Source organism: Cricetulus griseus, chromosome 7, assembly GCF_003668045.3.
Source record: "Cricetulus griseus strain 17A/GY chromosome 7, alternate assembly CriGri-PICRH-1.0, whole genome shotgun sequence".
In the NCBI taxonomy this organism is placed as follows: Eukaryota; Metazoa; Chordata; class Mammalia; order Rodentia; family Cricetidae; genus Cricetulus; species Cricetulus griseus.
In genome coordinates this window covers 108986990-109000651 of record NC_048600.1, presented here as the reverse complement: position 1 = coordinate 109000651, position 13662 = coordinate 108986990, and the positions used below count along the sequence as shown (strand labels likewise).

General features: G+C 52.1%; 2 protein-coding genes across 2 annotated transcripts; one reads left to right on the top strand and one right to left on the bottom strand.

Annotated features, from left to right (window-relative positions):
* Window positions 1-229: 229 nt before the first annotated feature.
* Gngt2 (G protein subunit gamma transducin 2) lies at window positions 230-3295 on the bottom strand. The gene is made up of 4 exons (XM_027424254.2): window positions 3167-3295; window positions 2046-2128; window positions 825-926; window positions 230-475 (listed from the first exon to the last, which is right to left on the bottom strand). Exons 3-4 carry the CDS (start codon window positions 906-908, stop codon window positions 350-352), a joined length of 210 nt encoding a protein of 69 aa, XP_027280055.1. The 5' UTR covers window positions 909-926; window positions 2046-2128; window positions 3167-3295; the 3' UTR covers window positions 230-349.
* A 127-nt stretch (window positions 3296-3422) lies between these two features.
* Window positions 3423-13380, top strand: Abi3 (ABI family member 3). The gene is made up of 9 exons (XM_027424247.2): window positions 3423-3539; window positions 3676-3922; window positions 8329-8496; window positions 9794-9970; window positions 11302-11387; window positions 11591-11686; window positions 11897-12135; window positions 12470-12592; window positions 12934-13380. The coding sequence occupies exons 2-9, from the start codon at window positions 3806-3808 to the stop codon at window positions 13095-13097; spliced, it is 1170 nt and encodes a 389-aa protein (XP_027280048.1). The 5' UTR covers window positions 3423-3539; window positions 3676-3805; the 3' UTR covers window positions 13098-13380.
* Window positions 13381-13662: the final 282 nt, after the last annotated feature.

The following is a 13662-nucleotide window of genomic DNA, read 5'->3' as shown; positions in this document are numbered from 1 at the left end:
TCAGCTGTAAAATTTTCTCCAAGTGGGGTCTCCCTCCATGTCTCCAATCTACATTCTTCCTGGCCATGTCTCCCAGTGGAGGCCCCTCACTGGTTAACATGGCCTCATTGGGTCCCTCTACCCCTTGTCCTATCATAAGCAAAGGCAGGCAGGTGGAGAAGGCAGTTGGACAGAGTGGGAAGCAGGATGGAGAATTGACTCAGTGTGGAGGGCTCTTTTTTGTTTTTTTTTTTCCAGCATCTTTACTCATTTTATGTTAAAAGGAGATAAACACTGATCCCTGGGTATTCCAGCACACTTGGGTCTGGCTGACGAAGGACAGGATAAAAAGTGGGTGTGCTCTGGATCATCAGCTTATCACACAAGTGGCTTTCTCCTTGAAGGGATTCTTGTCGTCTGGAATGCCTTTGAGAAGAGGGTCAGCCCCTGCTTGGGCCTCTACATAATCCTTGATTTCCTTTCCTGTCTTGGAAATCTGTAAAATGACAAAAATGGTCACAGCTCTTGGTTAGGAAAATGGGCATGGTAGGGATGAGGTCAAAAAGGAAGAAGGTGGAAGAAAGAGGCAGGCAGGAGGGTGTGTCCCTTGACCTGACCCTCAAACACTTGACAGGGTGCAAGGCCAGCACAGCCTGGAGACAGAGCTGGGCACACTGGGTTCCCCACAGCTCTCAGTCCCTCCCTTGTGCCAAGGAATGTGGAGAGGGACCCCCAACCATCTTCTAGATCCCACCCCAGTCCAGAGATATGTCCTTGGCCTAGTGTCTCCTCTTAGCTCCTGACAGGAGAGATAAAGAAACCCAGAGGAGTGACTGGAGGCTCACCGGATCACGAGGGTTCTTCATTTCCTTCTTCAGCTGCTCAACCTCCATCCTCAGCAGCTCTTTCTCACTCAGATCCTGGGCCATCCTGCCCTTGAGAGAGACCTGGGCACTCACAGAATCGAAAAGTCATGAGCACTTCCCCTTTCCATGCCTCCAAGTCTACACTCTTCCTGGCCACACACCCCAATCAAGGTCCCTCATTGGCTAGCATTTCCTCACTGGATCCCTCCACCCTTTGCTCTGTCTAATCAAAGGCTTAGAAGAAGTAGAAGTGACCGGTCAGATAGGGGTAGCTCAATCTTTGTCCTTGGAAAGAACCTTTCTAAGGAGGAAACAGAAAAGGAAGGAAATGGAGTTTAAGTGTGGAAAAATTTGGGATGAAGAGTGAATGCTCCAAGTGATGACTCAGGGGGATGCTTTGTCGCTAGGTTCTGACAAAGGGACAGTAGACCTAGTGTTAAGACTACAGGTCAGCCAGAGGCCAGCTGTGTGACCCTCAGCTCTGCGGCTCCTTCCTTGTGTGACCTTAGACAAGTCACTTGGCTTCTATGAGTCTTAATTTCCCCATCAACAAGTGAGTATAACAGTAATGTTGCTTTTATTCTTTGAGACAGCGGCTTATGAAGGCCAGGCTGGCCTCAAACTCTCTATGTAGCTGAGGATGACTTTGAACTCCTGAATCTTCTGCCTCCACCTCCTGAGTTCTGGGATTCCAGGCATGCACCACAATACCTGGATTGTGTGTTACTCAGCATGGAAGCCAGGGCTTCGAGCATTTTATCAACTGAGCTCTATCCCTAACACCAGTATTATTGTGAGAACTAAAAAAAAAATAATGCATGGGGGTTGCTCAGCATTTTAGAGCAATTATTGCCCTTTCAGAGGGCAAGGATTCAGTTTCCAGCACCCTCCTGGTGGCTCACAATCCATAGCCCTAGTTCCAAGGGATCCAAGGCCCTCTTCTGATCTCTGTGAGAACCAGGCATGCATGTGGTACACGTACATCCATGCAGGCAAAACATTCATACGCATGAAATAACGAGAAAATAATGCACGGGAAACATTGTCATACTTCCTGGTACATAACGGCCGGGGCACATTTCTTATTTTTATTTCTGACAATGATATATTACTCTAGGGTAACCAGGAGAACCAACCTGGAGCCTAACCTTAGTAATACTAAGACTAGACCCCAGCCCAGTGTGCTCAAAGCCTCCTTACCTGCTAATGCTCTCTCCAAATCACCAGTCCAGGACCCAGACACGATGGTGTTTGAACCTCCTAGAGCCTCATCAGCTGAAAATCTTCAGATAAAGCAGATGGTCAGCAAAGCCTAATCTCTAATGCCAAAGCTGATCCTGAGCTCAGTGTTCTGAGTCCTGATCCCCGAAGCCCTCCACTCCTCCACAGCAGACACTGACAGTCACCCACAAAGTAAAAAACAGGCCACCTCCATTGTGGGCCCTGGACCACATCAGCCGCTCTCCTTCAGTGACCCCCCCCCCCGCCCACTCTACCCCCACCTCACAGCTTCCCTTCAGCCCACATGCTCCCCTTCCCTGTCTTTTCCCATCACAGAGCCTGCTCCTCCCCAGACAACACGCCCCAGACTGGCTCTAGCTTTCCGGATCCAGAAGCCCTGTGTCTTCCTTTAGGGAGTTCCGTAACTCCACCTTACAAGGGTCTCCAGGCTCACTCTCCAGTCACTCAATAAAAACATACCCTCGCTTCAAAGCTCAACGCTTCAATCCAGGGGCTGTGGTCACCCCAATGCCATGCCCTTTGCTTCTCGGCCTCCTCAACCTCCCTAGGGCGGGGAGCTCCCTTATCTTCAGTTCCCAAAAGCCACTTACAACCTGCTTTTTCTCTCTGCCTCTCCCAGGGCTACCTGATGACTATGACATTTAGCAGAGCTGAGCTTCTGGTCTGGCTGACATTTGTCCAATAGCAAGGGACTCTCTTGAGGGAATGTTAAGGAACCAGTGTGGTTAGTGAGGGTTCCTCTTCTGTCAGGAGGATGGCAAACTGGGAGGGGGAGGGGATGTAGGGGAGGGGGATGGAGGCCATCCTTGCCACAGGATCAAGGCCCACTCACAGCCGGGTGCTCCAAGAACTCAAATTTAGTTCAGAATCATCAAATCCATTCAACTCCCAGCTAATACAATGAGCCCCACTCAACACTCTGTCCACCAGTGACGCCTCAAGCCCACACATCCATCGGGAATGGTGTCATCCCACACCCAAGGCCCTCTTGTTGCTCATCTGAGTCCCTCGTTTATTTGGTCAATTTTATCTTCTCCTGCCTCTGTCAGGCACAAAACACGGGTCACGGGACTTCCTACCTGACCCTTCACAGGCTTGCCCACAGTTCTCCAGGAACTCTAGACGGTCTTCCTGGTGTCTAACCCTGAGACTTCTTGCTGCTGCATGGGCTGTTTTCCATTGTTGCTGCACAGCCAGCCCCCGCCCCCCATGACTTATCTCCATATCCTATCCACCCTGCACTCCCTCATCCCTTGGTGACTCATCCCCAAGCTTCCCAAGGAAGCCCCCACCCTCTGCCCTTTCCTCCCCTCTTCCATGAGTGGAAAATCCACCCCCATAGCAGGCCAGCCCCTTCCTCCTGTCTCTATTACCCCATCCCCCCATGGACTAGCTTCCTCTCCAGGACCAGGGAGCAATCACAGATGCCCGGACCTTGGCTTCCTTTGCCTGGTGAGATTGGGAGGCTGAGCCCCCAAACAGGCCCCTGGCTTCCCCCCTCGTCTGAGCAGGGGACAGAGAAGCACAGGCCCAGGACCCAGGGTCTGACTTCCTCTTGTCCCGGAATGAACATGCCTACCCTTTGCAGGCAGGTTTGGGTCTCTCACGCAGAGGAAACCAAAAGCAGAGAGAGGGAGGGAAGGCAGAGCGGCCAATCAGGGGCAGGGTGAGGCTCAAAACCAGCAGGCTCCCCAGGGAACCCCACCGAGGCCTGAGCCATGGCGGAGCTGCAGCAGCTTCAGGAGTTTGATATCCCTACGGGCCGGGAGGCTCTGCGGGGCAACCACAGCGCCCTGCTGCGGGTGGCCAACTACTGCGAGGATAACTACGTGCAGGTAAGTGGAGAGAGTGCATGCCAAAATACCCCTGGAGGGGACTTGCAGCCCGGTCCCCCATGCAGGGTTATCTGACAGGTGCCTGTTGTCGCCTTGACTGAGCAATCTTCAGGCTTCAGCATCACCCCACATTTTCCAAGCGCCCCCGCACTTGTTCTTTCTTACATGGCCTCAGAAGTAGAGGATGTGTCTACTTCACTCTCTATATAATCCTACCTTGCCCCAGCTCATCTCTCATCTCCTACAAAGACCCACAAGACCCTTTCCTCTCTCAGGTGCTGGTACCATTTGCAGGCTGGCTCTAGGGGAGTCGTCAGGAAACTTACCACACTCTAGGGAGTTTGTTCCTAGATGTTTGAGGGAGAACAGAGGAGGGTCTGACCAGGTCAGGATGAGAGAAGAGGTCTGATGGGGCTTACAGCCTGGCTGCTGAGAAACGACGAGGAAGGAGGAACTCTACAGTAGTCTCAATTTTTTTATTTTTGGGGGGTTCTTGAGACAGGGCCTCACTGTATGGCACAGGCTGTCCTTCAGTTCTCTGTGGCTCAGGCTGGTCCTTCTATCTCAGTCTTCCCTCAGGGCTGGGATTACAGGTTCCCACTGCCTCTCCTGGCTGTTGTTTGTGTCGTGTCATTTTGTTTTGGTTTCTTAAGGAACTGGGAATGGAGCCCAGGCTGTCTGGGAAGTGTGTTTCTGCTGAGTTAAGCTCCACTCCACCCTGGGGTAGTCTTGCTCATCTTGTGCATATTCCATAGCATTGGCTCCTGGGAATGGAAGAGAGGTGGAGGGCCTCGCAACTACCCATCCATCCCCTTGTCAGTCCTCACAGTCACCTTGTGAGACAACTCCTGTTTTATAGATATGAAAACGGGAAAGGAGGTGACACGTCCAGGGTCACCTCGCTCTGGAACAGCAGAGCCAGGCACGGCTTCCCTGACTTCTCACCTGAGGTCCTTCCTCTCCATCCTTCTGTCTGTCTGACACAGTGTATGACTTGGGACAGTTTATCTGCACTCTGTCCTTGGTTCCCTCTGCTCCATTAAGAATGACAGGTTAAGTCTGCAGCCCCTTACCCCTGGCCAAAATGTGTGACAACACCAGGTTCCTCATCCTATATTAAGGGGACTTGAGAGGAAAAGGGAGCAACTGTCTGTGGGAAATGGCAGACCAAAGAGGAGCAATGACAGCAAAGTTCTCTCTGTACCTTCCCACAGCCTCTTTTTTGTCCCTACACCAGTGGTGAGAGGTGAGCACCATTTACACTTCACAGCGAAGAAGCTGATATTCGGAAAGGGTTAAACTGGGATTCAAACTCAGAATTCTAGTTGGTTGTAGTGGCCATATCTGTGATCCCAGCACTTGTGGGGATATAGGAGGGGGACCGCCAAAAGTTTAAAACCTGCCTTATAGTCTCTATGTGAGTTCAAGCCAGTCAGGATTACACAGCAAGACACTAAAACAACACAGAGACCAAAACAACAAATCAAAACCCCAAGCAAAAAAGCAGGCAGAATTCTGACTTAGAGCCCAATCACTGACCCTTCAGACCACAGTGCTGCCTTGCCTGTCATTCTGGTGGGTGTGATGAGTGATCAGCCTGGAGACAGATGATCTGGAATGTGGCTTTTGAACCAGCTCTCTCCCACTACTAGCTCTTGGGCATGCTTCCCTGGCAGGGATGGAAGCAGCTCTTTCCCGCACCTGAAAGCGCTTCTGGTGGGTCCAATCCCATGTATGCAATTGGTGTGCACATGGGATCTGAAGCCAAAAGCTGAGTCCCCAGGTCTACCATCTACTGACTTAGGAATCTATGGTGAGATTCCCATTGGTCTTTCTCTCCTTCCTAAGATCTTCCTTCCTTCTTTCTCTCTTTCTTCCTTTCTTCCTATCCTGACATTGTCACTCTGCAGCTCAGGCTGGTCTTGAATTCATGACCTGTCTGCTTCAGTTCCAGAAGGCTGGGATTCCAGGCCTGAACCATCATTTGGGAGATGGGAGGAGTTCCTCTTAGAAGCTATACCTTCTCCAAGGTGATTATAAGTATTGACTGGAACAGTGTGCTGAAGCATTTGCCCAGGGCCCATCATCCTGTAAGGAGGGCAGGATAAATGTAGCTATAACTGCTGCTGTTACCATGTCAGTAGTGCCGTGGTGATGGAACTCCCTCTGTTGAGGTGACAGCTTTTGCAAACATACTCAGGGTATAAGAAACCCTGACCCAGGTTGGAAATCCCTGGGTTCCTTTGTGCAGAGTGCTGGCTCCTAGACCATGCAATCAATAACCATCCCTGCCTGTCATAAGAGGATAGTTTCGGGTGGTGTCTTTCATACGGTCTCCATCCCATCCTTCGCCCACTAACCAGGTGTCAGAAGCCCATGGGGAACAGCAGCAGGCAGATGGGTCAAGTGTATGGTTCTCAGCCAAGGTTGACTGAGTATACAAACAGGGTGATTTGCATGATGAACAAGCAGCTTCATTGAAGGTTCCCTGACCCTTGTTTCTCCAGCCTGACTGTGGGCCAAGATCAAAGTTAGAGGTTAGAAACAGCCAGGCTGGAGGTACCCAGAGCTAAGCCCAAGCAGATATTTCTTGTTTGGGTTGCTATGTCCATGTGCTGGGCTGGGGAGGGAACTGTCCAGAAGCAGAGAGAGACTTGGAATTAAATAAATAATAAACAAATTAATTCCATTAAATAAAGACCCGGAACAAAGCCTGTAGTCCTTTCTACTTTCTTTGCCTGTTCAAGGCTTTGGGTGGCATATGCTGATGAATGTAAATTTTATTGCATATGCAGATAACATGTAAATAGGCACACACATGAGCATCGCTTTCCTGCTGTTAGAACAGAAAAGTAGGAGGTCCATGACATGGGTTTTCCAGAAGGTTCTAGTTCAGGCTACAAGAGAGGAATCCAGATCCTACTGAGGAGACAGCCCTGATAGTTCCAGCCACAGGTCCTATGGAGCACACGAAGTTCCAAGCCAGGAAACCATCAGTGAACTTGCCTCTTCATATTTGCCTCATCTCTGCCTGCCCCCCCCACCCCCACCCCCACCCCTGAAAGGGACAGGCTTCAGTGCAGCAAGCTTGTGATTGATGGGGAAGGAGGAAGCTGTTTGGGGAAGCAAGACACCCAAGAAGGTTTACCCAGCCCCCAAGTCTGGTCTGGAACCAAAAAAAGTTCTTTTGTCTTTAGACATTCTCTGGGCATCCCTTTTCCCCTGACTGGCAGTGTGGCACTGGCCAGTGTCTGGTGTGCGGTAGGAAGCTGCCCAGCCGGTGTTGGGTTCCCCTTCGACCTGTCCATCAGCCAACAAAAGGATATTTATTTATTTATTTATTTATTTAAGATCTTCTGTGTGCTGGGGACTATGTCAGCTTAGGATGCAGGACAGAATGGCCCAGCTCTCTGTTTTCATGGTACTTATGTTTGACTGCTGGGAGGTGAGGTGAAGGAAAACAAAGAACAGAGAAAGTATGATAATAACAGTGAGCTGGGTAAAAGCTTAGGAAGCGGAGAAGCTGGAATCATCTAGAAAAAATAACAACGCTAAGAACAAGCACCAGGTGTCTGAGGTAGATCCAACCCAGCAGTTGTTAGGGAACAGAACTCCAGTGGTCAGTGTGGCTGGAGAGAAGCAAGGGGTGTGTGTGGAAGGGGAAGGTGGTATTTAAAGCCAACTGGGGTGGCACATATCTGTAATCCTAGCATTTAGGAGCCAGAGGCAGGAGAATCAGGAGTTCAAGGCCAGCCTTGGTTACACAGAGAGACTGAGGCCTATTCTACATGAAACCCTGTCAGGAGGGGGAAAAGAGGCGTATTAGAAAGTTGTCAGAGGGAACGAGAGAAGGAAGTCACTTGATGCTGGGACACAGTGATCTCATGTAAGTTCCCACACACCTGCAGGCAGATTGGGGCTAAAGAAGTTCAAGGTCAGCCGGGGGTTTTCTCCCAACCTCAGTCAGAGGGATCTTTGGTTCGCAGGGTTAGGGTAAGGGTGTGATATTGGTTGGTTGGTTTTTAAATTTAGTTGTCTCCTCAGGCCAGCATCACTTCCCCTCTTGCTTTCTACTCCTCACCATCCAGCCTGCAGAGACACACTTGCTGAGGAAGGCAGTAGGGTCTGGTCCTCTCAACTTAGTCCTTGCCTCCACTATTGGAGGAGAGGACTCCTCCCCAGTCTCCACAGCCAGTTCTCTCAGGCTGCAGACTTGTTTTCTTAATGTCCCCTCTAACCCTCATACTACAACATCATCCTTCCGGAAGCTACCTCCAGCATCTAAGGATGGCAGCATTCTCCAAGTTCAGCTCCTGCCTCCTGTAGATTCTCTTCTGGTCCCACTGGACCTTGCCTAGGAAGCAGTGGAATGTGCTGGCCTCAGGCCAAGGCTGTGTGTATTTCAGGCCACAGACAAGCGGAAGGCATTAGAAGAGACCATGGCTTTCACCACCCAGGCCCTGGCCAGTGTGGCCTACCAAGTGGGTAACCTGGCTGGACATACTCTTCGAATGCTGGACCTACAGGGTGCTGCCCTGCGGCAGGTAGAAGCCAAGATCAGCACACTGAGCCAGGTAAGGGTGTGGGAAGGGACCCCTTCCAGCCCCAGCTCTTCAGTCCTACTCAAATATTGGCTACAACAAGAGTTTCTTGTATTTCTCCATGTCCGGGTTATCAATTTGACTACAGAATGCTGGTACCTTCTGAACTTTGGATACCTCCATCATGGCTCCCCAAGTCTTAGTGTGACTCTCACTACCCCATTAGAAGCAAAGTTCTCTGAAAGCAGCCTCTCTCTCTCTCTCTCTCTCTCTCTCTCTCTCTCTCTCTCTCTCTCTCTCCTCTTCCCCTTCTCTTGAGTGTTGCTATGGATATCTAAAAGCTTTGTCTGCCTGTCACAGAACCTGCACAATTGAAATACAGGCAATGATTAATAAGTGTCCTCCACTCAGGCTAGGCAAGCCCATCTTCAGCCCCCGAGTCGTCCCTGCTACCAACTTACAGAGTCCCTACCATTGGCTCATAAATACCCTCAGGCTTCCTTCCTGGGTTCTTGACCCCACAAGGCACATGTTACAATTAGCAAAGTTTAAATTTTGGTCTGACCCTAAGGCCCCAATGGGCCAGGGTACGGAGTGTGTCTTCCTCTTTCCCCTGGAGATCCAAGGTCCCAGCCCTCAAGGACTGAGGGAAACAAGAGGAAGCTAATTCACATATTGGTGACCCTAAAGGGGAAAGCTGACTTGGTTACAATTCTCTGTCACCTCCACACTATGCCCCTCTGCTCCAAAGGCTGCCCTGTCCTTCAATCTCTTCCCAGCATCCCCAGGGATGTTGTTTTTCCCTTTTCTTCTGTTTCCTGCACAGCTAATAATAACCCTCATTCTCTTCTACCAGGAAGTTGCTCCAAAGTGGCTCCATCCTTTCCTGCTACTCTTTTCCCAATTGCTGTATGGCCAAGGGGACAAAACTCACTTTCTCTGGATTTCCCTGCTTTCCATGGCTATTCTTTCCTCCACCCTTCTTTATTTTGAGGTAGCGTTTCACTATGTAGTCCTGGGTGGCCTAGAACTCATCATCATCTAGACCAATTTGGCCTCGAACTCACAGAGATCTACCTGCCTCTGCCTCCTGAACACTCTCTCTCTCTCTCTCTCTCTCTCTCTCTCTCTCTCTCTCTCTCTCTCTGTGTGTGTGTGTGTCTTTCGTTTTTCAAGACAGGGTCTCTCTGTAACTTTGGAGCCTGTCCTGGAACTCACTCTGCAGAGCAGGTTGGCCTGTGCGCCACCACTGCCTGGTTTCTCCCTCTCTTAAAGGGAGTGGTGTTGGACAGGCTGTGCCTCACTGTCACCTCCCAACCCTCTCATGCAGATGGTGAACATGCACATGGAAAAGGTGGCCAGAAGGGAGATTGGCACCTTAGCTACTGTCATGCGGCTGCCCCCTAGCCAGAAGGTCATCCCTCCTGAGAGTCTACCTCCCCTCACGCCGTACTACAGAAAACCCCTCAACTTCAGCTGCTTGGATGACATTGGCCATGGAATCAAGGTAACGGGAGCTTTGCTTGTCCCCTTACTGCCATGTCGTTGCTGCCACCCTCTCCTGCCATGTCGCTCCCTCCTATCTTACTTCTTTGTGAGCTCTTCCTCTCTTAGGCTTCCATGGCTAGGAGCCATGGCCTAAGCTCCTCACTGTCCCAAGGTCCCCAGCTGCCCTCTGCCCTGTACTCACTCTGCTTCTAAAGATCACATGCTGTCCCTGCCCCCCACCCATGGGTACTGGGTGTGTGTGTGTGTGTGTGTGTGTGTGTGAAGGGGAAGGGGGAAGGGAGGGTGTCAGGACACGCATGAGAACCACTTCTTAGCCACATGAGAACAGCAACTTCCTCTGTCTGGGCGTTTGAGGTCACGGCTCTAAGAAGTCACTCCAGAATGCTGGTGGTAGAGACAGGAGGCAGCAACAGAAAGCAGACTTGCTGGAGAGGATATAATCTCATTTTGCCACCACTGCTCCATATCATATTAGATTAGATTTCCTGTATCTTAACCCCTCGATTTTATGCCAGTCCCCGGAAGGGAGAACAAGACTTCTCTTCAGTTCCCAGGTCCCCATGAGTTCTTCCTGTTGTCCAACGTTCTTAGATTTTGTTTTTCCTTGGACAGTGCTGTGGATGGAACCCAGGTCTCCTGTAAGCTCAGCACAAGCTCTGCCTCTGAACTACATGCTCAGCCTCCAGCCTATCCTTTATGCCTCAAGTTCCCTTTCTTGTCTCTAGTGAGGCAGGGTGACAGAGAACCTGGGCCCCAGATGCTCATCCTGGGGAAGTCCCGAAGTTAGAGGTGTATCTTGCATTGGGGGTTGCTTTCTATCATGGAATCTCCTAGGTGCCTTGGGTTCTGCCATCCCTCTGCCTTGAATTTGGGGAGGACAGTTGCATAGGTTTATGGAAATGAGTGAGACAGTTCTGTGTCTCCCCTCTCCATTCCTGTCTTCCTCTCTTGTTGGAGTAGACATCAAATTAGAGTTAAGGACCACCAAGTCACCCAGGTCCTTTCCTATTTAAGATAGTGTGGGCGTGCAAAGGCCCACTCAGTCACTGTGGCTATGCAGAGGAAGAGGTTCTCAGACGAGCTGCCGGCTTCTTTCGGGGAACCTTTGTGGGACCTGCTGCAGACTTAAGACCCTGTGGCTCAGGCAAAGACACCCGCGTATGGGGTGGGGGTAGGGCGGGAGGAGGGCTGGGAAGTGGAAGTAGGAACTTGCTGAGTCTGGCTAGTCCTCCCAGTTCTCCGTGTTCGTCCCTTCCCCAATTCCTCTTAGGGGTGAGGGTGAGGATTGCTCCCCTTATGTCAGATGTCAACTCTATCCCCTCCCTCCAGGACTTGAGCACGCAGCTGTCGCGGACTGGGACGCTGTCTCGCAAGAGCATCAAGGCGCCTGCTACACCTGCCTCCTCCGCGCTGGGGTGAGGCCTCAAGGCCATTCCTACCAGCCCTGCCCAGCTCCTTGGGGTTCTCAACTGCTTCCCTACCCCTTGCCAGCAGCACCTGGTGCCTTGGTATCCCTGAGCCTGGGGCCGATTCTCCCTCCACAAGCCATCCTTCCTAAACCCCAGTTCTGCTCAGCAGAGGCCCCTCCCTCCTTATGCCACCCTTACTCCACTCCCAGGAGACCACCCCGGATCCCCGAGCCCGTGCAGCTCCCAGCCGTGCCCGACGGCAAACTCTCCGCTGCCTCCTCTGCCTCTTCCTTGGCCTCGGCGGGGTGAGCGCTTGAGTCTAGTGGGTGGGTAGACAGTAGCTGGATTTTTAGAGGGCGGCCTCCTATCAGACATCTGGGGTTGAGAAAACTAAGGTGGGAAAAACTCAGGGTGGGAAAAATAATTTGAGGCCAGATTTTTGGGTTGGAGGGACCCTTTGGGGACGCTAAGTTACAAGGCTTCTCTCACGTGTGTGTGCTCCCTCTGGTCTTTAGCAGTGTCGAAGGTGCCAGTGGGACCCCCCAGGCAGCACTTGCAACCTCGCCTCCTCCACCTCCGGCACCTGCAACCCCGCCTCCTCCACCTCCGGCACCTGCAAACCCCCCTCCTCCACCTCCCGCACCTGCAACCCCGCCTCCTCCACCTCCGGCACCTGCAACCCCGCCTCCTCCGCCAGTCTCTGCGGAGGTCTTCTTACCACCTCCTCCGCTAGAGGTGTCCCAGCCCCCTCCAGGTACTTAGTGCCCAACCCCCTCCACCCACACCTTGAGACTCCCATCCGTTCTTTTGGGCTCCAGCCCTGTGCTCCTCAGGAACCCCCGGGGAAATCAAGTGAACCGAGCCTATTTTTACACTAGCCCCGCGTTTGAAGCTTCTCATTTAAAGTTAACTTTGCCAGGACCTTTATAGGCATAATCCACCTGCCTAAGGGTTGCTCAGCAGTGTCTGCCTACCCTGTACTGAGTTCTCCCAAGCACCACCAATAGGCTGGAGGCTGGTTAGATCCTAGGGACAGTGCCACCTATCCCATGCACATACATGTAGTTTTTTTTCTTCCTCCCCAACAGCAGAGTTGCCTTTGCCCCCTCCTCCAGCTCTAGAGGGGGATGAACTGGGGCTGCTGCCTCCGCCCCCACCAGGTTTTGGACCAGATGAGCCCAGCTGGGTCCCTGCTGCGTACTTGGAAAAAGGTACTCTTGGGACCACAGAACACTAGAATCTATTGCCAGGTTTCCGGCCTCTTTAGCCCCGACCTCTACTCTTCATCCCAGAGGCATTTGCTCTCCCTGCCAAGGTGTGACCCCATTTTGTCTCTCCATTCCCCTCCTTTCTGAAGCCTGCTAGGAAAAGAGCAGCTGGCCTGGCACTGACTATTATTACCTGAGCTGGGCAGGGGTGTGAAGACCCAGAAGCTCCCCTGCAGCCTTCTCAGGGCCCTGTATTATGGCTCCTGTGCCATCACGGGGCGGGGGGGGGGGGCGGAGGACAGAGGGCACACATGTCATAAGATTTTTCTCTACGCCCCCTGCAGTGGTGACACTATACCCATACACCCGACAGAAGGACAATGAGCTCTCCTTCTCTGAAGGCACTGTCATCTGTGTCACCCGCCGCTACTCTGACGGCTGGTGTGAGGGAGTCAGCTCAGAGGGCACTGGATTCTTCCCAGGGAACTATGTGGAGCCCAGCTGCTGACAGCCCAGATCTATCCCTGCACCAACCCAGCACTGCCTCAGTGGGACTCTTGAGTCCCAAGAAGCCAGCGCCACAGTCAAGGCTGCACTAAGGACCTGTCTACCTCTTGGGCTGTGAACTGTGTTCAGCACCTGCTCCACACAGCAGCGTAGGGGAGGGGCAGAGAGAGGTGGTACCCAGGACTGCTGCATATGGGGGGAGAAATCCACCCAAAAAACCCCCAAAGCCAAGGAGTTCTGGCACCTTGCCCAGACAGCTTTGAATAAAACCCATGACCTCCTGATATTTGCCCCGCAGGCCTAGAGGGTGTGTGTGGGGGGGTGGGTGGTGATGGAGGAAAGGAAACAAGGGAAGGTCCCAGAAGGACCTCTCCATTCAGTCCTCTTTACTATTCTCACTAGACCCCAGCTCTAGACCCCATTCCTGGCATATTTCCCCATTTGCCTCTTGCTTGTCTTCGGTGTGGGCTCCTCAAGCCTCCCCCACTTCCATGTGGCTGAGAGCAAAGGGCACCTCCCTCACCCCTCCTACTGTGGCGGCGACAGCGGGGCGCAAGAGATGAGTC

Excerpts from the sequence above, each read along its gene's own strand:
- Gngt2 (XM_027424254.2), bottom strand. The coding sequence starts at position 908 with ATGGCCCAGGATCTGAGTGAGAAAGAGCTGCTGAGGATGGAGGTTGAG. Across the intron at positions 476-824 it reads TGAAGAACCCTCGTGATCCG|ATTTCCAAGACAGGAAAGGA; the intron begins GTGAGCCTCCAG and ends GTCATTTTACAG.
- Abi3 (XM_027424247.2), top strand. The coding sequence starts at position 3,806 with ATGGCGGAGCTGCAGCAGCTTCAGGAGTTTGATATCCCTACGGGCCGG. Across the intron at positions 3,923-8,328 it reads GCGAGGATAACTACGTGCAG|GCCACAGACAAGCGGAAGGC; the intron begins GTAAGTGGAGAG and ends TGTGTATTTCAG. Across the intron at positions 8,497-9,793 it reads AGATCAGCACACTGAGCCAG|ATGGTGAACATGCACATGGA; the intron begins GTAAGGGTGTGG and ends CCTCTCATGCAG.